At 44.7% G+C, this 21,822-nt stretch overlaps 2 protein-coding genes across 3 annotated transcripts in view; both read right to left on the bottom strand.

Annotated features, from left to right (window-relative positions):
* The window catches only part of LOC109973550 (WD repeat-containing protein 20), a 12,366-nt gene extending 6,524 nt beyond the window's left edge, over positions 1–5,842 (bottom strand). The window contains exons 1-3 of one of the 2 annotated variants that reach the window (XM_020623233.1): positions 5,293–5,842; positions 1,521–1,703; positions 9–778 (exon numbers count right to left, since the gene is read on the bottom strand). In XM_020623233.1, coding sequence (XP_020478889.1) covers positions 9–778; positions 1,521–1,703; positions 5,293–5,565 — 1,226 coding nt within the window. In that variant the 5' untranslated portion in view covers positions 5,566–5,842. The remainder of the gene's footprint in view (positions 1–8; positions 779–1,520; positions 1,704–5,292) is intronic. The other variant, XM_020623232.1, reaches the window with a different exon arrangement.
* Positions 5,843–6,895: 1,053 nt separating this feature from the next.
* map4k1 (mitogen-activated protein kinase kinase kinase kinase 1) overlaps positions 6,896–21,822 on the bottom strand; it is a 32,556-nt gene continuing 17,629 nt past the window's right edge. The window contains exons 9-32 of the mRNA XM_020623248.1: positions 21,612–21,743; positions 20,131–20,193; positions 19,709–19,790; positions 19,024–19,140; positions 18,622–18,703; positions 18,278–18,330; positions 17,676–17,722; positions 17,550–17,594; positions 17,313–17,333; positions 17,176–17,221; positions 16,570–16,723; positions 15,391–15,491; positions 15,091–15,132; positions 14,016–14,094; positions 13,835–13,911; positions 13,464–13,524; positions 11,949–12,051; positions 11,772–11,830; positions 11,349–11,452; positions 10,006–10,183; positions 9,777–9,845; positions 8,606–8,698; positions 8,399–8,525; positions 6,896–7,533 (exon numbers count right to left, since the gene is read on the bottom strand). Coding sequence (XP_020478904.1) covers positions 7,437–7,533; positions 8,399–8,525; positions 8,606–8,698; positions 9,777–9,845; positions 10,006–10,183; positions 11,349–11,452; positions 11,772–11,830; positions 11,949–12,051; positions 13,464–13,524; positions 13,835–13,911; positions 14,016–14,094; positions 15,091–15,132; positions 15,391–15,491; positions 16,570–16,723; positions 17,176–17,221; positions 17,313–17,333; positions 17,550–17,594; positions 17,676–17,722; positions 18,278–18,330; positions 18,622–18,703; positions 19,024–19,140; positions 19,709–19,790; positions 20,131–20,193; positions 21,612–21,743 — 2,032 coding nt within the window. The 3' untranslated portion in view covers positions 6,896–7,436. The remainder of the gene's footprint in view (positions 7,534–8,398; positions 8,526–8,605; positions 8,699–9,776; positions 9,846–10,005; positions 10,184–11,348; positions 11,453–11,771; positions 11,831–11,948; positions 12,052–13,463; positions 13,525–13,834; positions 13,912–14,015; positions 14,095–15,090; positions 15,133–15,390; positions 15,492–16,569; positions 16,724–17,175; positions 17,222–17,312; positions 17,334–17,549; positions 17,595–17,675; positions 17,723–18,277; positions 18,331–18,621; positions 18,704–19,023; positions 19,141–19,708; positions 19,791–20,130; positions 20,194–21,611; positions 21,744–21,822) is intronic.

Genomic DNA, 21,822 nt, shown 5'->3' on the forward strand with positions numbered 1-21,822 from the left:
TGAAGCCGCGGGACAGCGGCAGGCGGGGATACAGCACGTCATCTGTCAGGTCCCACAAGCAGAACTGGGTGTCCTGCCCCACCGAGCCAAACCGGTACGTGACCGATGGCGAACCGCCACCTTTAGAGCTGTGCCGAGAAAGACGTGACAAAGTGCTGCTTGTTCGAACTCGGCCAAAGTGCAGTGAGTTATTTGGTGGCCCCTGATGGAGGTCCTCCTCGCTGCCGCTAAGCTCCATGGGCTCATCATCTTCCAAGGAGGTGGTGAAGGGGTCAAACGCCACCACGTTGACCCAGGACTTGTGTCCATGCCCCCTTGCTACCACACGGCTTTCAGCAAATGACCAGACGGTTACCAGGTCATCCTCTCCACCTGTGGCGAGATATTTCCCATCGGGGCTCCACGACACACACAGCAGCCCACCAAAGTAGCTCTTCATCACCCCCTGCAGCTCCATCGAGTCAAAGTGGAAGACACGCAGGCAGCCGTCCTGGCCCACACACGCCACATGCACGCCATCTGGGGAGAAAGCAAACTCGTTGAGGCCCCCCTCACCCACAGCCCATCGCAACAGTGGGTTGCGTGGCGTCTTGGTTTTGCAGGCATAGACGGCAAAGCCTTCGCCCTGCCGCAGCAAAGAGTACTGTGGCGCCGTGGTGCCGCATGGGTGGTCCACGTTGTAGAGGTAGAGGTGGCCGCTGGCATGGGAAGCCAGGAACAAGTTCTCTGACTTGGGAAGCCATTTTAGACACGTCACCTTGGATTTGTCTATCAACCTCTGGAAAACAGAAGGTGGGGAGTGGAGGGAAGGGTAAGACAGGGAAGAGAGAAGGGTAGGGGAGAGATTTAGGGCAAAATAGGAAAGAAGGAATAAGGGAAGCCAGGATGGAAGGACGTAGAAGATTGGAGGGAGGAATGGGTGAAAAAAGAATAAAGGGAAGTAAAATAAAGATATAATTAATACCTTGATTTAGGGGTTTTTGTGTATTGATGTAGATAGCACGCCGACCACCACACTGCTAGCAAAATGCATGATCTGACAAAACTAAAGAAACTACTGACAGAAACACAAAGGAAGCAGAGGTCTACAGAGATCAGAAACGAGTGTGAGCTGCAGCGGAGACAGAGAGGAGACAGGAAGGAAGCAACGCAGAGACAAGACCAGGGAGGAAAGAAGAAGATTTAGAGAAACTAATCTCAGGGAGGGGAACAGATTCAGCAGACGCGATGACACCAAGTCCACATGCAGCAGTGCACACAAACACCCCGTCTCCTTAATTTATTTGGGGATCCTATTAAACTTCAGGAGACAGGAAATGTAAAAACAACAAAGCGTGTTAGAGCGACAGCGCTGCAGCCTCGGTTTCTAGAGAACATCACAGCATAAACCTGACACAAAGCACAACTGTTGTATTGTAGCAGGTTTTTTATCACAACACCACGAGAACTGCGACCGCGGCCACTTTCACCAGCACACAGTAAAACTAACACATGCAGACATACACAGACAAATGTAATACCTCCTCATTGAAGAGTTTACTGGTCTCCTTCTTGATGGGGTCAAGATACTGGACCTGTCCGGCCGAGAAACCCACGATCAGAGCCACACTCTCTGCTGTGGCTGAATACTGGTTGAAATCATGACACGTCGGCTGAGTCCCCTTGTAGATTCTCTTGTCTATTGGCTTACTGAGGTCTACAGCCTGCAGACAGAGCGGAGACAGGGTACCATGATGAACAGCAAGAGTGACGAATCTCCAGTCATTTGAAAGCAAAAACCCACACTAATACAATTTACCACAGTTCTAAACTTCTCCTGACAACGTGCCTTACATTTCTGGGCCTGCTCAGTATGTGGTGGTGGATTCTGTTCTTGGTTTGACAAGTGATCTTGAAACATACTGTATGTGACAAAATTTCACACAGCAGCTACAACTGAAACATTCTCATCTATCCAAATGATCAACGGTCAACATCAGACATTGGTGCCAGAATGAAGGACCAAAGGTTTCCCTCTAGAGCTGCTCATGCGCCAACACTCAACAGCCAAACTGGGAGAAATTCATCAGACGGGAACGAAAGGTCACACCTGATCTCTGAGGATTTATCATGGTCACTCCTACACTGTAGTCCGCACTCTATGTTCAAGATTTGACTATACAATAGGTGGTCTCAATGTGCAGGAGAGGAGTCACAACAAACACTGAGGGAAAGAACAACAGTCAAATGGCCAGAAGAGACGGGAAACTGGTTTGGCTGCTTGTTACCATTCCTCCTGTTCAGACATCCCAATGTGACACCAGTGGAAGTGATGAGACAAAACCTCTGTGCAAAAATCTACTCCAAACTTTATGTGAAGCCGATACGAGGTTCCAGCAGTCCCAATAGAAATTTCCCTCTTTACCACAGTTGGACACAGTAACGCTGCTTGAGTCTATTTCAGTAGCCTCAGATAAATGTCGACTATATCAGTGGAGAATATGAGGACTGTGGATTCGGCCTCTATGTCTTGGACAACTGAAATGGACCTCTGACCGGCCACTGTGAACAGGAGGACAAACTCCAGCAGCTAAACTGTTACAGGGCACATGTGAGCTAAACTGTTACAGGGCACATGTGAGTTCTGTTTTTAGGCTTGAAAACCGCTAACTTCTCCTTTAAACAGACATGTGGTTTGGAGTTAGGAGGCATTACTCATCATCATCACCATCATCAGTGATTTCTTCAGTGACATTTTATGTTAGAAAAGCATTCTGAAAAATGTAGAAGGTCATTGGCTGAAGGGGAAATAGATGAGGCAACTCACTCAGAAAAGATTCGTGACTTGCAGGTCAACAGACATCTAGGCTTTTAGGTTAAAAGCAGCCTGAACTGGGGAAGTGAGGACCTGCTGTGCACAGACGTACAGTCAGTGAAACGCCGCTGCATTGACTATGTAACAAACACAGATAAAAACTGGGTGTGTTTTCCCATTTTGACCTGAAAAAATCAACAAATCAATCCACTTGCAAACACAAAACAGTAAGTTACAACACAGTAGCAGGGGGGCAGTCTGCAGACTGATTATCAGACAACAGGGCGCAGTACGACAATCTGCTGATGAAAACTGTCCGTAGCGGTTTCCCAGAGCCCAAAGGTGACGTGTTTGTCAGGCCAACAGTCCAAACTCCAAATACACCCGGGTCACGTCCTATATATGATGAAGAAAAGCATCACACTCCAGGAGCTGAACCTATGAATGGCATTTTTTACTTAAAAAAAATTTATGGAAACAATAACTAGATCAATTTTCTGTTGATCTAATCAGTTGACTGGCTAATAGTTTCAGCTCTATTACAGATGTGCCACCTCATTAAGCAGACTGGGTACAAGCCAGATGTGGCCATCCACATCAAATACAGTTTTCTGTCACTACCATCATGGACAGACTGTGACACACTGGACACTGGGGCAGAGACTTGTAAAAGTGAGACACCAAGGCTCAAACAGACATGCTTTGTGTCTTTTAAAGTTATTGTGTATCCTTGATGTTTTGCTTCTCTTTGTGGTCTTCTTGCATGTCTTAAAAGTCATATTGTGTCTCTTTGTTGCATTTTGCATGTCTTTGCAGTTGTAGATTCTCTTTGTGGTAGTTTTGTGTCTCATTTCAGCCATATTTGTTGTTGCTATTGTTGTTTTGTCTCTGGGATATTTTGCAGGTGAGATCCCGGGACCCCCCCAACCCCTCAGACCCCTGGGCCTGTGCTGGCTTGACCTGTTCGGCAGTTGATCCATGAGCATCACCATGAAATCCAGTGTTTCACCGGTGCTCTATATCAGCAGATAACCTTGAGATTGGGAATCAGAAGCAGTATGAGAAGAAAAGCAGTAGCATCCCTGGTTTTAGATCTGGTTTCACAGTCAAATCATTTACTGCACAAACTTTCAGACCTCCTCGGGGGGATGTGGAGTGTAACTTCCTGCAGGCTGCCTGGATGCACACACTAATTAATTTCTGAATGTACAGTATCTTACACCATGTCTTGCATGTGAATGTGCCAGTTCAATAATCTACACACACTGACATCAGTAACAAAGCCAATCCCTACACCATGATCCGTCTAAAAGTGTGACCGATGCCCTGCAGTGGCAGAGAGGCCCTGGTATTTTAACAGAAGGAGAACCTTCAGTTTCTCCTTAAACAAGTCGTGTAGCAGGCAGCTTCAGGTCTGTAGTAAACATCCTCGGCTCTCTGAATGCTAGCGATGCTAACAACTAGCTCTGTGAGGAGAAAGTGGAGGACAGATGCAGAAACGAATCCTTCCACTACACCATTGTGTCACGTAGACCTCGGACCAGTCATATCTGTAACTCAGTAGATTAAAAAACACTGACTTTCACACATTATCAACTCCCCAGGGGGACAGGGGGGCAGCGCAGACTGTTATACACAGGGTTTCAGTATTAAAATCAACAGCATCCTGTGTTTGTAAACCATCTGCCGGGGACCAGTTCACCCTGCAACACCCCTCTTCCATATTGGTACAGTTACATCAACTGTAAGCACAAACCGTGTGGTTTGAGAACAAGCAGCTTCACATTAACATTCACATGCGGCAGAGAGAATAAACAGCCTTTGGGTCACACGGTTCCCAGTAAAAATGCCGTGAATGGAGCGCTGTCAGGCTGCTTCCTGTAGTGCCCCCTGTTACCGTGCCTCCGCCTGGATGATGCACCATTCACTGTCTCTTCAGCCTAATGATCAACCACTCCATTTTGACTTGCATCACAAATAGACATGCGGGCCAGTAAGTGCTGTTCGCCAGGTCTGTGCAGCACTAACAACCAAAGAGGTTTAGTTTTATAAGATGACGAAATGCGAGATAACAGCTTCAAATTAGCAGTGCAGGCTAACATGCTAGGCTAACCCTGGCCATCCAGGCACAGGCTAGCATGCTAGGCTAACCCTGGCCATCCAGGCACAGGCTAGCATGCTAGGCTAACCCTGGCCATCCAGGCACAGGCTAGCATGCTAGGATAACCCTGGCCATACAGGCACAGGCTAGCATGCTAAGCTAACCCTGGCCATACAGGCACAGGCTAGCATGCGAGGATGACCCTGACCATACAGGCACAGGCTAGCATGCTAAGCTAACCCTGGCCATACAGGCACAGGCTAGCAAGCTAAGCTAACCCTGTAAGCTAACCCTGGCCCCTGGCCATACAGGCACAGGCTAAAGCTAACCCTGGCCATACAGGCACAGGCTAGCTTGCGAGGCTGACCCTGACCGTCCAGGCTCAGACCAGGCTCACCTTCTTGATGTTGGTGTACGTGTAAAAATACAGCTCCCTGCCAATGTTGAAGCACACCCGCTCCGACTCCTCGCTCGGGTCTTCGGGCTGCAGTTTGACCATAGAGACCCGGACCGGCGGCAGGAACCCTGCCGGAGAGGAGTTGGGACCCCGCGGCAGCCCGCCCCGTTGCTGCGAGTCCGAGAGGGTGAGCAGCTTGTAGAAGCCCTCTCTGGTCCGGAACTGGGATTTAATCTCATTGATATCCTTCAGAGCGCCGCCATCTCCGGCCATTTTTAGTACAAACAAACCGCACAGGAAACTAAGATTCTGACCTGGAAATAATAACGTTGCAATACAAAAAACTGTCCTAGAATACAAATGGGAGAAGCGAAGGCGAGGAGCAGCAGCTGCTGAGCTCAGCTAGGCCGACCAGCACACCCGGTCTGCCCCAGTGCATTTTACTCCAGTGTCACTGACCATACCGCTGACCCCTGGTGAATAAACACCGAGAGAAAGCGCTTCTGAGCCGCTGTAAGCATCATCCTCGATCGGCTCTCTGCCGCCGTTCATCCGGTGTGCGTAAAGTAGACTACGCGTGATGATGCGACGGCTGCTGGCCCGGCGCTGCGCACTCCCGCTAGGGCACAGCTTCATTTAACCCTCATTTAACCTCACAGTGAGACCCATAAGGAAAACTTTAAATATGTGGCAGAGAATCGTGCGCACTACTCTACAGTCCCGCCCTCATGGAAGAAACTGACTATAAAGTTCGATGGCAAGTCTTCGAAATAACCGGTGTCTTATTATGGAAATAGGTTAGTGCCACCAGAGATGACCTCATTTGAATTGCACAAATGTGACGCCGTCATACTCATACTGAGCTGTTAAATATTATCAAGAAAATTACTTTCCCGAATAAATTAATTCAAAGTAAGGATTTTAAATGCACAGTCTAAAACGGAATGCAGTGGCTTGAAATTAGATGCAAAAAATACTGACCAGCTGTTTGTTCTAAATTCAAATCGACACCCTCATGCATCTGTATTAGTCTTCAGAAGGATGACTTGGACTAATTTATTCAGAGTAGCTTCGTTTTATATTCAGCAGTTGAACATGAGCAGGACAGATTTGTGCAGATCAGATACAGTCTGTACTGGCACGAATCTCCTGTTGTCATGGATGGATCAGGAACAGGCCTATAGGCCCAGGGCCGTAAGGTCTGTGTGTGTGGGGTGGGGGTGGTAAAATGAGAGAAACTAGATGCAAAACAACTACATTACAGCAAAGCATGTACATATTAAGGGGTGGACACATACACACAGATAACACCACAGCTTTCCACATGTGACATTCACACCACCTAAACACACTAACAGAGAATGCCTAATTAACTTGCACCTTTCATTAACCTGAAGTGATCTGCCCAGTTTCCCCTCCAAGATCAACAAAGTTCACCTCATGTTGTGTTTAGGAACTTTATTACAGTGTAACAGCAGTAACAAGTGTGCATCTTCGATCCAACACCACAACACAATAACACAAAAGTTCCGGTTACAAAACAACAGCAGTGCTGCTACAACCCCAAATCAGAAAAAGGCAGGAAGGTGTGTAAAATCAAAATTAAACCCATAAACTATTTTCAGTTTAATTTAGATTTTACACACTGTATCACTGTTTTCTGATTTGGGCTTGTATGCTTCATTCCTTGATGCTCGTATGTGGCATCTTTGAATAGCCACTTATTTCAGTCCCTGCAGGAAACTGCTGCTGTGATCAACAATATTGTGGCAGAAGAAAGGAGATGCTCCTGTTTAGTGTCAGAGAGGATGACCTTCCTTCACTGTTGTTTTAAGGTTTTCTCAGCTGCCTGGGTTCTGGGAGTTGTTCTGGATCTCACAAACCAAGTAAATATCAGCATAAATAAGAACAGAGCCCCCAAGTTTGAGGGACAAAGGTTACAACACAACATCTTGTCATCACATTCTCTTCACATACGTAACTCCTCTCCTCCTATTAGAAAATAAAATACTGTGGCAGCATCCATTCCCAAATGGTAATTCCCGGTGCGTCTTTCCTTTGAATGCTGTAAATCCTGAGGCATTCATTATAAAAGTGGGGTTGGGAGTTTCTCATGTTGCCTTGTGTGCCAGCAAACAGGTGAGTCAGGGCAGCATGACGTAATTCTCAGCAATTTCCAAAACATACAGGTTGCACAGTCCCGATTGGTCCTCGGTCTGACGCGTCTCCAAAATAACCATCCTGTGGAGAGAAGGTCGGATGATGTCAAGCATCAGTGGAGTGAACCTGCCAGAACTGAGTGAACATCTTAACGGGTGGAAAGCAAAGCAAACCATAAACACTGATCTCTCTCAGTGTGAACATGGTTTTTCTGTTTTTGCTAATTTCACTCAGTTGCTTTGGACCTGAAATATCTTAAATATCTCAACAGCTATTTGGTGGATGTTAATAATAATAATGATAATAATAATAATAAATTGTATCATGGTTTTAAATGCATAGAGGAGGCATTTTACATAGACACATGATGAGCAAAAAGAAGTTACACACAAAAATAGCAGCAGGAGAGATAAGGGATTAAGTAGGCAGGTGAAATTAACAACAAAGAAGAAGTTTAAAGATGTTTTAAGGTTGTCAGAAGATGAGTCCTGCTGACTTTTCAGGAACTTTCTCAGATGTCCCAATATTTTGGTTTATGTCCAAATACTGGTGAAATCAGCCTTAGTTGTACTTTGTGTTTAATGCTAATTAGCAAATGTTAGCATGCTAACACAAAATTCTAATTATAAACATGTTATACATTACACATAGTCAACATCAGCATGCTAGCAAAGCACTGCTGCGCCTCAGTGCAGCCTCACAGACCTGCTACAGACTCCAAAACCTGCTGCATCTTGATTGGAAAATATTCTCTGCTGCATATGGAATGATGTCTTTTCCCAACTGTCATAAGCAGAAGCTGAGCTGATTAGCTGGCAGAAGAAACAAAAGCTACGATACGATGCCCAAACAAAGAAAACAGCACCAGCTGTAGAAACTATCAGGAGCACAAAAACTGAAGCTGCCAGACATTAACGCCACAGAAGGATGCGGAGGCGGGTCGTACCTGTCCGACTGCACCAGTCGGTGGATCTTCCTGGGGTCATTGATTTCATCTAGTACCTCAGTGAAGCCTTGTCCTCTCCTCTGCCAGCCGTGGCGCCACACTACCAACAGTGTGTCCTCAAAATACACTGGACAGGCAGACAGATAGAGTCTGAGCACTAATCATCCACAGTGTTAGCATCACTGGTTTGTCAGTGGATGTTCTCACCTATAGACTCGACATCATGAGAGAAGGTGGTTTCATGTGTCAGAGGCCTGTTGGTCTTCAAGTCCTTGTCCAGACCAACTAAATGTACTGACTCTGTGGAGGAGAGAGGCCTAGTGTTACCACAAGCTGCATCAGCATGAAAACACAGTATGGCAGTAGACAAAACATTTGCTGCACAACCTAGTAATGTTTGCTAGTGTTAGTGACTGTTTGCTAACATTTAGCCAGAATTAGCCTGAGTAGATGAAGGGCTGTGTTGGGTGTGTGGGTGCAGGCAAAGAAAGGGGTGGTTCTGGGACACTGGAACCCACTGAGTCTTCTCAGTGTTGTGAGCCCAACTCAGTGAAACACAAGTTAGTGAGAAGGCGTCCACCTGATGACCTGCCTTCACTCCTACACCCACCGTGTATTGGTGATAATATAGCTACAAACTGACTGGATTTGTTAATAGATTTCTTCTGTTAAACAGCCTTGGTAGATCAGTGTCAGTGGCTGGAGAACTGAGCAAACCCGGCTTTGAGTTGACCACCACTACAAGCCAGTCGGACCAGCCACTGCTTAACCTGAGCAAATACAGTGCAGATGCTGTGTGTTAAGCCACATATCTGCTCTCTGTTTGGGTGAGGACAGGGTCCGGGGATGCTTTGTGTTAAGGGTGGAGCCAAATAATGGGTAAACATCATTTAACCTGTATACTCAGCTTCCATATGAATGCTCTCCCATTCATTGGCACATTTAATTGTGTCTTACCAAGTGCAAAAACACAAAAGCCTATGGAAAAATCCCATTGGCTTTTTGTCGAGGGAACCAGGGTGATACTGACTTCTCGCTTTGCCTACAAAAATACCTCATCCCTATGCCACTTTATTCCATGATATACTATACCATAACAGGGTGGGTGTCATCTCCACTATGTTGGGAGTGGACACATTAACATGAACACCTGTCTAAATCATTTCAACCATTACCCAGGCAACAAAGGGTCTCGCTGTGAAGCTGATCAAGTTGACTGCGGCAAAGAGGTGCCAGTTTAGTTCTGTGGTGTTTTACAGGTCACAGTCAGTAATGTTGCAATAGAGTGTGTACAAATGTACAAATAATTGTGTTTTGTTATGTGTGCGTCTGTTTAAAATGTCTTAAATACAAATGTCAGATATTAAAAGAAACGTACTTTCTATGAGGATGAGCAGTGAACTACTGTCCAGCTGGTTTACTTGCACAATGTCTGGGGACGGTTTCTCTGAGAGGACACACACACACACACACACACACACACACACAGACAAAAATAACAGTGTAAAATGTAAAATGCAAATCGCAGAAGGTTTGAGAATCATAATGTTGTGCTTGGTAGTCCCCTGTATTCCGAAGTCTTTATAGTGGATGATGTATCGACCTACCTAGGCCAGAGTTGGTGAACCATGACGTGTTGGAGTTGAGATTGATGTATTCTACATTGACTGGCTTGGAGGGGCTGGACCCCCGAGACACACCGATACACACCATCGGGTACTCCTGCTCGGGCACCACCACCATCTCAAACACCCGCAGAGGGTTGGGCAGGGGGAAGTCAAAATGCTGCAAGCATGAAAGAGCAAACGTCTAAGTCAAGAATTTAATCTCCCTTTAAATGTCTTTGGGTATTTTTAGCGGTGGTTTTCCACCTCACACAGGGCAGCTACTAAAGCAGAGGGACACTTAAACCTGCAGCCTCTTCGACACAGCATGATGTATAACTGAAGGCATCAATGAACCCTGCTCTCAAAACCATCCCACATGCCTAAAACTAATCCATAAATTTAATGATCACAAGGCTTCATTGCCAGGAGTCACTGTGTTAGCTGCTGCCAGTGTTAGCAACCGAATAAGACGTTTGAGATACAAAGTCCATGGCATCACACCAGACATCATCTCGATTCACACAGTTTTTATCAAACCACAGAAAGAAATCTGCCGTCATCCATGGTAGGAGGTGGCAGAGAAAAATCCAATTCTGGCACCCAGGTGGATGGTTGCTAATAAAAGGCGTTTGATGAATACGCGTTGATGTGTTTAACATGTTAGCCAGTGGTGTGAGATACCAGAAGCATTCTCGTTTTTGCACACTCTTATATGACTTTCAAGATGCGGTAAAAATGTGTCATTTTTTAAGGAAGACAAAAAACTGGGACTTTGATACAGTTATACATAAAAATGTAATTTGTGATGGACTAATACACATAACATGCAAAAAGAGAAAAAGGGCCTCGTGCTCAACAGTCCAACAACACAAGTCCAGAAACCTTTAGATGCTCTTCAAGTTGAGCCAAACAAAAATAGAATAAAAAAACTACTTCAGGTACTCTTAGGTGGAGCAAGGAGTACATTAAGAAGCCTTTATGTAATTGTAATTTCAGTAAAAACGCTGACCAGTTTCGACCTCACCAGGTCTTCATCAGGGCAGATGCAGCCAATACATACAGTATAACGTGCTTCTTACATTTCATGACCCCTGTGTTGTGTGACTTTTGCGCTTTGCTGCCACACTGCCCCTGATGTTAGACAGATAGATCTCATAGCTTTGGCTTCAAAAAGTGTCCACCTTTGTGATTTCTCTTGAACACAGCATGGACTTCAACAACAGTGTCAGAACACAAAGGAACTATTAATGGGCCAGACCAACCTGTTAAAATCAGAAAATCTTACTTATTTAATACTTAAATTAAAAAGGCTCATGTTTGCCTTTAAAAATATCCTAACATACCTTAATGAGCATGAACTTGTGCATGGGCTCGTACCACTGCAGCAGCAACACACTGGACTCCAGAGCACAGCACAGGAACACGCAGCTTTGCTGCATGTTACCTGCTACAGGAGACAGAACACAAGTTATAGTCTGAATGAAGTTACCTCTGAATCAACCAAATCTGGAAACCTGTCTATGGAACAGGAATCTGCATCCTTTAGTTTTACTAATGCAGTTTAAATTCTCACACTAGTGTGCAGAGAAGCAGCAACAGCAGAGAAGTGCAGAAGAAAAGAAATGTGTCCAACCTACATCTGACCACACACACTCTACTGCAGTCCAGGGAACTGATGCTTAAATTTAACAATATGTATAGTTTCTGCACAGACACTTTAATGATTAAAGAGGATTTATTTCCCATAATGCAGTATTTGGGCTCACCAACTGAGCAGGTCTTGCAGCCCTTGGTATCAGGTATTTTACATGTCACTGCATATTTCCTGAAGACAAAGATCATAAAAATTTTAACTGGTGTGAGCAGATGTGGCAAGTTGTTTGAGACAAACCTTTCAAATGAAACAAGAGAGATCGTGACAGGAAATAAGAGTCCAGCATTACCTGGGTAACAGTCTGTGAGTCGGTAAGGCAACCATCCTCTGGTCCTTCCGAGCCTGTTCATACAACTCCTTCAGTAAATGGGAGTGAAGCTGCAATGATTTACCTGTAAACACAGATTTGTCTTATTTAACCGATTCATCCTGTTGAGGGTCACAGCAGGCGGCAGCCATCACAGAGTGAAGTACTGACATTCATAACAACGGCAGGTTTAAAGAAGCCAGACCACCTGATTTGGTATTACACCCATGTAAATGTGAAGAAAACATGCAAGATACTAACCTCTGCACCACCCAGTGGTAACATCACTACTATGTAGATTAGGTCACTTGCATGCTGACTTTAAAATATCTTGGATAATATGATGAACAAAGGAGTGCTATTGTGATATATTAATGGTACATTAACTCAGATTTCCCCTACAGTCTGCTAACCCCAGTGACAGTGGGACATGGTGTCTCTCAGCTACACCCCCCTCCATGACCCTCTGCTGCCTACAGCCTCCTCTTGTTATTCCAGCTTCTCCACCCTGTGTTGTCAAAGTACGGTCTATAAATCAGCCCCGCCTGCCGCCTAGCCAAGGTTAGAAGAAGGGTTTTTCCAGCCAGTAGTCATGTCAAACAGCCATGGAGGAGCTCTGGGCAGCTAAAAGTCTGAACCAGCGGCTGTCAGAGTGAAGAGGTGGCGTCTTTAGCACAGAGAGAGTGGGACAAAGAAAGAGCAACAACCAGGGTTAACATGGGTTTGGCTGTTTGACATGGAGAGGGTTAAAAGCAGCCAGAGGACTCAGACTGGATCCAGATGTGGCCTTCTTCCTTCTGGATGTGTTAGCATCTAAAGCTAACCTGTTTGTTTTGGTAGCATTAGCCACCTAGCATGGTCATGAGTTTACCTTTGTGTTGAATGACTTTTTTGTGTCACACTAGCAGTAACCAGAGCATTCTCCTGGGTTGACACATTTACTGTTAGCCAGCTAATGCTAGCGTCAGGCTGGAGGCTGCATTTTGTGCAGTTTGTTCCAACCAGGCATCCGTAGTTTACATCATTGCTAGGAAACAGAACGTGATGGGAGGGGCAAAAAGCAGTTAGGAGCCGCTGATGGTGTCAGTTTGTTTAGAGTCTGGCTAGAGCCTCTAGACTGAAAAAGAATTAAGTAGAATAGCTTTAAGTAATATTTAAATGTTTATCAGTTGTTGTGTTGCAAACATATGCTCTAAAATACTGACTGCACCTTCCAACCACAGATGTTTAAGTCGGCAAAGTAGATGCGTTAGTAGCTTGCTACAGCTGCTGTATATTCTGTTGATACACTATGAAGGAATAAATGCTTTACAGCCAACATGGACAGAGACGTATACATGATTCATTTAAGCCCTTGCAGTTTCTTAATTTGTTTTTATTTTGACTACTGTAGCTAAGTCAGTTAAGAGTTACAGCAGAAAGAGTGGATATGAAATCCCGTATAATCCAGTGAGAGCTCCCACACAGCTAATTTTTAATTGAACAGTTTTCATTCACCTGATACAGACATGAGGACGTTACTAATGGTGTAGACCCAGGTACACTTCCCAGGATACAACTGAAAGAGAAAGAGAAGACACTCATTCATTCAATGTTTCCTTTTGGCCACTTTAATCACTTTTCAAGCTTTCTGTTGCAACAGTGCAGCAGGCTGTTGTGAGACATATCTGATCAAGTGCCTCCTCAGTATTTTAGTCAGACTCATCTTCAGCATTTTGCTCAGGGACTTTCATCACTACATATTAAGAAAAAAGATAAACCCCATCCCCATGTTGCCAGAGAGTTCCGGGGCTCATTTTAATCTCCTCACATCCCAAAGTGTGAAAACCACTGATGTAGCTCTGTAGTAAATAAGACAGCGATCCTACCAGCTCCATTGTGGCCTCTGAGCCGTTGAGGTTCAGGGTGTATATTCCTTCCTCTGCCGCCAGGATCAGTTGCTGCTCTGAAGGAGGGAGAGGACACAGGCTGGTCAGACAGATGCAACAGAAGTTTGATACGAAGGAAGACAGCGAAGAATTCGGTGTGTGCTTTGTTCAGTGACACAACCTTTGGTAGCTGGGTTTTCCCAGGTCGTGGAATAGTTTATTTTAAGGGGGCAGCCATGGAAGATCTTCTTAAAGTAGACCTGGAGAGAGAAGGGGAGGACATGAAATGATTCATTTTGTTGATTATAGCAGCAGTAGGATCACCAGGTGGGATCTCACACCAGAATGACTCCCACTCTCATCAAGAAATAATTTTCCAGGACAATGACATAAGGCTGTGATGTCAAATGGGAGCATGTCCTAACAACTCTCCTCTGTGCAAAAGTCTCTTTTAAATCATATGCGTTAATCTATGATGATACGTTATCTGTATAAGTAGCCCTTAGGTGACTTATGATTGATTATCGATGACACACATGCTGACGTTCAGCCCCTCAGTGTGTGACTGACAGTGTCCTACAATAAATGTGTGAGCTCAACTGTCTGCAGTTGTTCTTGTTACGTTTTTCTTGTAATGTTTACAACTGAACTATCAGGCTACGTACAGTTTTTTGGTTGTCTGGCTACGTTCCATTGTGATTTTATCCATCCAGTTTATTTTATTCACACCGTCTTCACCAACCTGACGTGATGTTGTGCATATAAAACTATAAAACAACCAAACTAGACCTTGTGTATATATTTATAGGCACAATGAATGGCTGTGATCATCCATGTGATAATACTTCATATATACAGTACTAGTTGTTCATTTCTATTCTTGCTTGTGAGTGTTTTCATACATGTCTGGACTTTATTTTGTACCATATTTTGCTATATTTCATCCATAGCTCATTTCTTTTATTACTAACCATGCAGTTAAAAAGTAAGAAAGCATATTACTGTATAATGAAAAGTTTTAAGACTTTAAATGACTGAGCTTACACAGCAGTTTTGTCTGCTGATCTCAGAACCTTTACATCCGACCTGATCCTAAACTCAGGATATTTGATAATTATGGAGCCTGTTGAATTTATGTCACTGAGCATTTCCACTGGGCACACACGTGTGCAACAGGGTGAACTCATCAAACACCACCCTGGCAGCAGAGTTTTTATGAAGGGAGGAGAACTTCTGCCGAAGCAACTGAGACTCACAGGTGGTTTCTTCATGACGGGGCTGGCGCACTCGGCAGGATCCTGAAAGGAAAAGCGAATAAAAAAGGATATTAGCATCTTAACCACAGACGGAACATTTCACTACTGTTATCTTCACTGAGTTTCATCTCTTCTTTCCCAAAGAAGCTTATTTGCTTTGATTTCCACACCATTTCTGGGGACATCGCTACAACACAACACTTAATAACAGCAGGTGTGTTGGTGCGCTCTTTGTCACAGTGCTACCAAGTACAAAAAAAGACAAATTAACCCCTTTTCAAATTGAATTTCTTCTGCTACCTTTGATGGGGGTTGTCGTCTGCGTCTGCCTTTAGGGGGGAGCTGAGGAGGATGGAGGTCTGGTGGGTTGCTATTAAACCGAGTAGGTAAGGATGGAGGGTCTGGATCACGCACATGCACACACAGACATACAACAAGAAAACTGTGTCATATAATTTGAAATGTATTCATATTGAAAAAGGTGCAAGTTTGGTCTATAGCTGAAAAGTGTCCTGAAGCAGCTACAGAACAGTTTTCTGGACTGACTGTAAGTAGATGTGTATGTGGGGGGGCAGCTGAGGGTGAAACCAGACAAAATAACAACTGAACAAAAGTATTCTTAATAAAACACAATCTTGAATACTGCTCTAAATAAACTGCACTGGGGTCCTGGTTGCCTTTGGATCATTCAGTCACTTCCAGTAAGTCCATTATACTGTTCTTCTATGAAGATTAAAATGCCCTGTGCTGATCAGCCACAACATTAAAACCACTGGCAGGTGATGTCAAGCGCTGGGGTATCGCAGGCAGCAGGTGAAGTTGATGTGTTGGAAACAGGAAAAATGAACAAGCGTAAGGATGTGAGCAACTGTGACAGGGGCCAAACTGTGATGGCTGATGAGTGGATCAGAGCAGACCAAAGCAGCAGGTCTTGTTGGGCGTTCCCAGTCTGCAGTGGTCAGTACCGACCAACAGTGGAGTCTAAGGGACGACAAGCAGTGAACCGGTGACAGGGTCATGGGCGCCCAAGGCTCACTTATGTGCATGGAGAGCGAAGGCTAGCCCATCTGGTCCGATCCCACAGAAGGTCTACTGTAGCACGAAATTCCCCAGATCTCAACCCGATCGAGAATCTGTGGAATGTGCTAGAAAACAAGTCCGATCCATGGGGGCCCCACCTCGCAACTTACTAAAAGGATCTTATACCAGAGGACACGTTCAGAAGTCTGTGGAGTCCACATCTCGACCGTTTTGGTGGCACGAGGGGGACCTGCACAGTATGAGGCAGTAGGTTTTAACGCTGTGGCTGGTCGGTGTATTTTCTGCTAGTGGAGGATCAAACTTAAGCTTCACTTAATCAGCTATTATGAAAACATTGGAAATACTGCATGAAAGTAAAAGCATATTCACTGATACATTGTGTGTATTGGTGATTTATGACCATGCCCCTTCAGTACAGTACAGAGTAAAGCAGTGCACCTGAGTGTCGTGAGGATCGTGGCTTCGGTGTAGGTCGGACCTGCGACGCACTGGAGGTCCTAATGAGAGGGGTGGGGGCGTACAGAGAGGAGGGCTTCCTCGCCCGGTCCTCCTCCCCCGTCACACTTTCCTCTGAGCTGGTCCGCACTTTGGGCTGCAAACACAGAAACACGCTGACGTGAAACAAGAGGTTTGGTTTGTTCCAGGGTTCAGTAGCTGGGATAAGTCTGATCTGTACCCTGATCTTGGAAACAGTGAACTATGTGATCAAATGTACAAACTGTTAGCTGAGAAATTAATTTAATTTAATAATTAATAGTCATATAACAATCTAACTACTAATTAAAACTCATTAAAACATATGTTCTTAAATGTGGTACAACAGAGAGATTTGGCAACAATGCCTCATATTTCAGCCTTTATATCAGAGTAATACAATCCAGTGTCTCCAGAGTGAAACACTTTATAATACCAGGCAATAATTGTGACAACCACAAATAATCTTATGATGCTTCTTGTGTAAACACAGTGTGAATCGGTTTTAACAAGGCCTACGACACAGGGCACTGCCACTGTAACACATATACACATAAAACCATGTATCACCTTTGGAGGAAGTGGAGGAGGCGTCTCAGCAGCTCGTCTTAGGACGCTGTAGGCAGAGAGAGTGTTGGTTCAGTCTGCTGTGTAAATGATGCAAATGCTCATTAGCACACAGGTGAGTTTGTGTTTGTTCAGCTCACCTGTTCTCTTGCATCGTAGGGCTGAGGTGGACAAAAACCACAGAGACGTTACCACACAAGTGACTACTAGCAATAACCTCAAGCACAATCATTAACATTTCTGATAGCTCCGGTTCTGAGCTTTAACAAATGACCACTACTGTTCACACAGTCATCTGTGTTTGTGAAATATTTAGCTCTAAACATTACATCCAGGCTACCACAACGTTTTGGTGACATTGTGTGGTGATTTCTTACATGTCGATATCATCATAGTCATCGTCTGTGTCTGTGTCCTCGTCCCTGAGAGAGAGAAGAGGGAGGTTAACCGTTTTAATCAGACACTGGTGTCTGATGTGAATCTGTCTGCGGCTGAGCTGTTACCTCGCTGGACTCTTCCTGCTGCCAGTTGATCCCATTGAAGGCCTTAACTGTAAAAAACACAACACAACGTATATTTTTAAAAGACCTTACGGTCGGTGAGCACATGGTTTGAGATGTATAATATAAGAAGGTACGAGGGAGAAGATAGAAACGACAGAGCCCAACAGTCCCAAATCGACTCTGATGGGTGTTGTAGTTCCTGTTGACAGGACACAAACACACACACAGCGAGGATTTGGTGGAAAACCCCAGTTTATTACTGCGTCTGTCTGAAATTAGCAATGTTGACTTTTTACCAGCTGTGACGCCACTGATGTGCAAAAACAAAATATTTACTTTGCAACACTGACTAGGATAACGTCAGGCTTGACAAAGCCCTGTGTGTCCAACCTCTAAGTACCCCATGTGCAGTATTACTTTATGTACATTTACAGTAAAGTATATATGAGTATAAATACTGTAGCTTCATGCATGCACACTGGATATTGTTTACAAGTATGTAATGTGTACATGATGCATGTATGTACTGTGTGCGTGGATGTGTACATGTTTATTTGCATCGATATGTGTTTATAAAGTCCCACTACTGGCATTCTGCTTACCGTTACATCTGGTGAGTGTGTCTTCGCAGGCCTCTGAGTGTAAATCTGTTCCACTGAGCAAGTACAAAGATTTAACACACTTACACTTGATGTTAACATTGTCCTATCAATAATAAGAGCAATGGCAGGATGAATATGTATTCTTGCTCCAGCAACAGGGCTGAAACTCAATGTGCCCTGACAGCAGGGTGAGCAGAGGAACATAAGGCCTGGAATCTACACACTATATTCTCTTTGTGAGGTAATACTTCCAAAAAACTGTATTCAGCAGATAAAGAGTCAACTTTTCTCTTTAGCTGACTGAACTATTCAAAAACAAAAAGGTGGGGTGGGCGTTTACTTACAGCTTACGTCAGAGCTTGTCCTCTCTGCCCGGTTGTGTTTGTTGATAGATTGGATCCTCCTTAAAGATGCAGGAACCGCCACCTTAAACCATCAACACAACATCTGGTTAACACTCCCCGAGTCTGTAGAAGAGGGCGGGGTCCTGACCAACAGCTGACAAAGAGTTAGGCTGAAGCTAGTTCGTTTAATTTCCACAGTAGAATCAAATTAAAGCCACCAACACAAGAACAAAACTAAAGAGGAGAAATAACTTGTTAAAATAATGCATTAAGTATCTTTTTTGCTTAATCAACAATTAACTGAGAGACAACATGCTGAGCTAGGGCTGAGTCATGATGATCCAAGACCAATTTGTCATACAGTATCTATGGAGCTTCGTTAAATAAAGTAATAATTAAAACCTCCATCTCCTCGTCGTCTGGCGCCAGGCAGGTCTTCAGTTTCTCAGGGTGTCGATACTTCTCCAGCAGGTCCAGGGTCAGCTCCTGGTTCAGGCACTGCTGGGTCAGAAACATGTGCTGTGGAGCGGGGGCGAGGTGGAGAACAGACACAGGAAGTTAGTGCAGGTGGCTACAGTGGCCAAACATCGCACTGTAAGAGGAGGTCACCGGTCTGTGGCAGGGCTGACGCACAGAGACAGACAACCACTCACACCACCAGTGAGAAGAGTGAGGCGACAGTGCTAACATCACTGCACCACCCCCTAGTCTGACCTGCTGAAGCAGCTGGGGCATTGTTCAAGGGCACCACAGTGGTGTTAATGACGACAGGGCAAGCGTGGCTTTGTCACCTGTCCCACCCAGTATTGAATCCTGCCAGTCTGTGTATTGAACCGGTGACCTACAAGTGACCTTCCGGTCTAAACTTTAGACCCCCACTGCCCCAGATACATAATTATGAAAATAAAAATGAAGGTGTGACATCTCTTTTCTTCGTTACAGTTTTAGTACAAATTATGCAAAAACGCACAAGCTACAATCAACACACACAGATTACTAGTCTTAGACATTCACAGCCTATCGGCCTTTCTAGGCTCGATCAGTTAGAGGCAGACAGTGAGTGTGAGTGTGTGTGAGTAGTACTGACTGAGAGCATCTTGGAGGCACTGGGTCTCTTCTTTGGGTTCTTCACCAGCATGGCCTTCACAAAGTTATAAAACATGGACGACCTGCAGAAAAGAGACACTGTAAGTTCGCAGCACTTTATAAAACAAAACCTGAGAAAGGAATCTCTGCAATCTAATTCTTCATACGCACACAGTATCACACATATAAAGAAGGACTGGCTGTAGATTCTATGTATTACTTTATATTAACACAAGTAGAAATAACATGCAATTTGATTTTGCCTCCATTTCAGTTTTAAATATTTCATATATGTGCAAATACACACTAAGCCAAGATCTCTTCAAGGCTGGAAACATGTCTGACCAGACCATAACAGACAGATGCTGCAGGAGCAAGGTGCTCCCATGATTAAACGGTGGAATGTAATGTGTAATATTTTACCACTTAGACTTGTCCCTCAGTTTAGGAGGCTGGTAGCCGCTCTTCGACATAAGAAACAGGACCCTGCAGAGCGGAAACAGGAGAAAACAGTGAGTGTGTATGCGCCACATGCACACAGGTGTGGCCTGTCCTATTATACATTTGATTCGTGGGCCGGACCATAACTACAATGTGTTTTGTGTTTCATTCAGTGAGGAAGGTGTGTGTGCGCGCATCTGCTCACCGCATGTGTGGGTGATGGAAACACTAGATGTTTTGACCCATCAGCGTGCACACAGCATGTTTGTGTATGTGTCCACCTACTAATGTGGTGAGGGGAAACATCTGAAGCAAGTTCAGCCTGTGTCACATGCGTACGTTTCCACACAGGTTGAGAAAGGCCTGCAGTGCATTTTCGTGTGTGATTGTGACAATGATCAAAGACAACAAGGTTCATTCCTACACGTTTTGGGCCTTTTATGGCAGAATTTGTCTCCTGCAATCAAGCAGTAAGTTCAGACCTTTCCAAGGCATCAGTGAACACTGTACGCCATAAGAAGACTGTACCAGTAGAGCCCACGGGAGGTGGGGGGGCAGAGGAGTGGACTTAGATCATCTTCAAAATCGGATGACTTTACACTTAAAACAAAAAAAAAACCCTTGAAACCGTCTTTAACACCAGTGACTCATGATGTCTCCTAAACTTGGACTTCCTGTTGCTCTTCTTCTGCCCAGCTTAAAATGTCGACTTCCCCCATGCACAATGAGCTGCTGCAGCACAGACACAGGCAGGAGACACAGGGTGTCGCCAGGCTCGTCATCGCCTTCCAGCAAAGAGTTTCACCAGGAGGATGTAAGACACACAGATTTTACCTTCAGGTGTGTATCAATACTGCTTCTCATTAAGATGCACTTTCTACTGAAGAAGTAGTTCCTTTGAAAACGGTTTGTTATCCAGAGTAAGTGGGAGACATTCTGGAAAGACATGCTGAGTTTTTATGTGCATCTTTTTTCCCCTTCTACCAGGGTGGAAGGAGAAATCTCTGAGATGTTATTTCAAAACCTACAGAAGTAAAACCACAACTGTCTGCATGTCTGGAGGTGAAGTAAGTAAATATTATGCATTTTGTAATTTGGATGGACCAACCCTTAAACAGAAAGTATTCGGCCTGTGGCGGTAGGTGCACACACACGGGGACCAGGCTTTAATGATCATTTATTTTGAAATTAAATCAAACTTTTCAGTATTAAAATTAACTAAAGAGTCAACTGTGTTTTGAGAAAATAAAAAAAATCTGGTGACTGGTGACTAAACTGCCCGTAGGAGTGTGTGTGGTTGTCTGTCTACATGTCAGCCCTGTGACAGACTGGCGACCAGTCCAGGGTGGACCCCGCCTCTTTCCCAGTGTCAGCTGGGATTGGCTCCATATAGATATATGGGTATAGATATCACACGGCTGTGTTTCTGTGCAGAGTCGTTCACATTATCTCATTGTATTTACCGCAGCGGGTGAACGTCAAACATCGGCGGCTGTAGCTCTGCCAGCTCTATAGCAGTGATACCCACAGACCAGATGTCACACAGTTCATTGTAGCCACCTTTTATCTCCACTGCTGCGACCTCTGGCGCCATCCTGAGGACAGGAGGGGAACAGCAACGGCAGATCTTTACATCACAGATACACAATGAAACAGAGCAAACCTTCTTCCAAA

Source organism: Monopterus albus, unplaced genomic scaffold, assembly GCF_001952655.1.
Source record: "Monopterus albus unplaced genomic scaffold, M_albus_1.0 scaffold294.1, whole genome shotgun sequence".
In the NCBI taxonomy this organism is placed as follows: domain Eukaryota; kingdom Metazoa; phylum Chordata; class Actinopteri; order Synbranchiformes; family Synbranchidae; genus Monopterus; species Monopterus albus.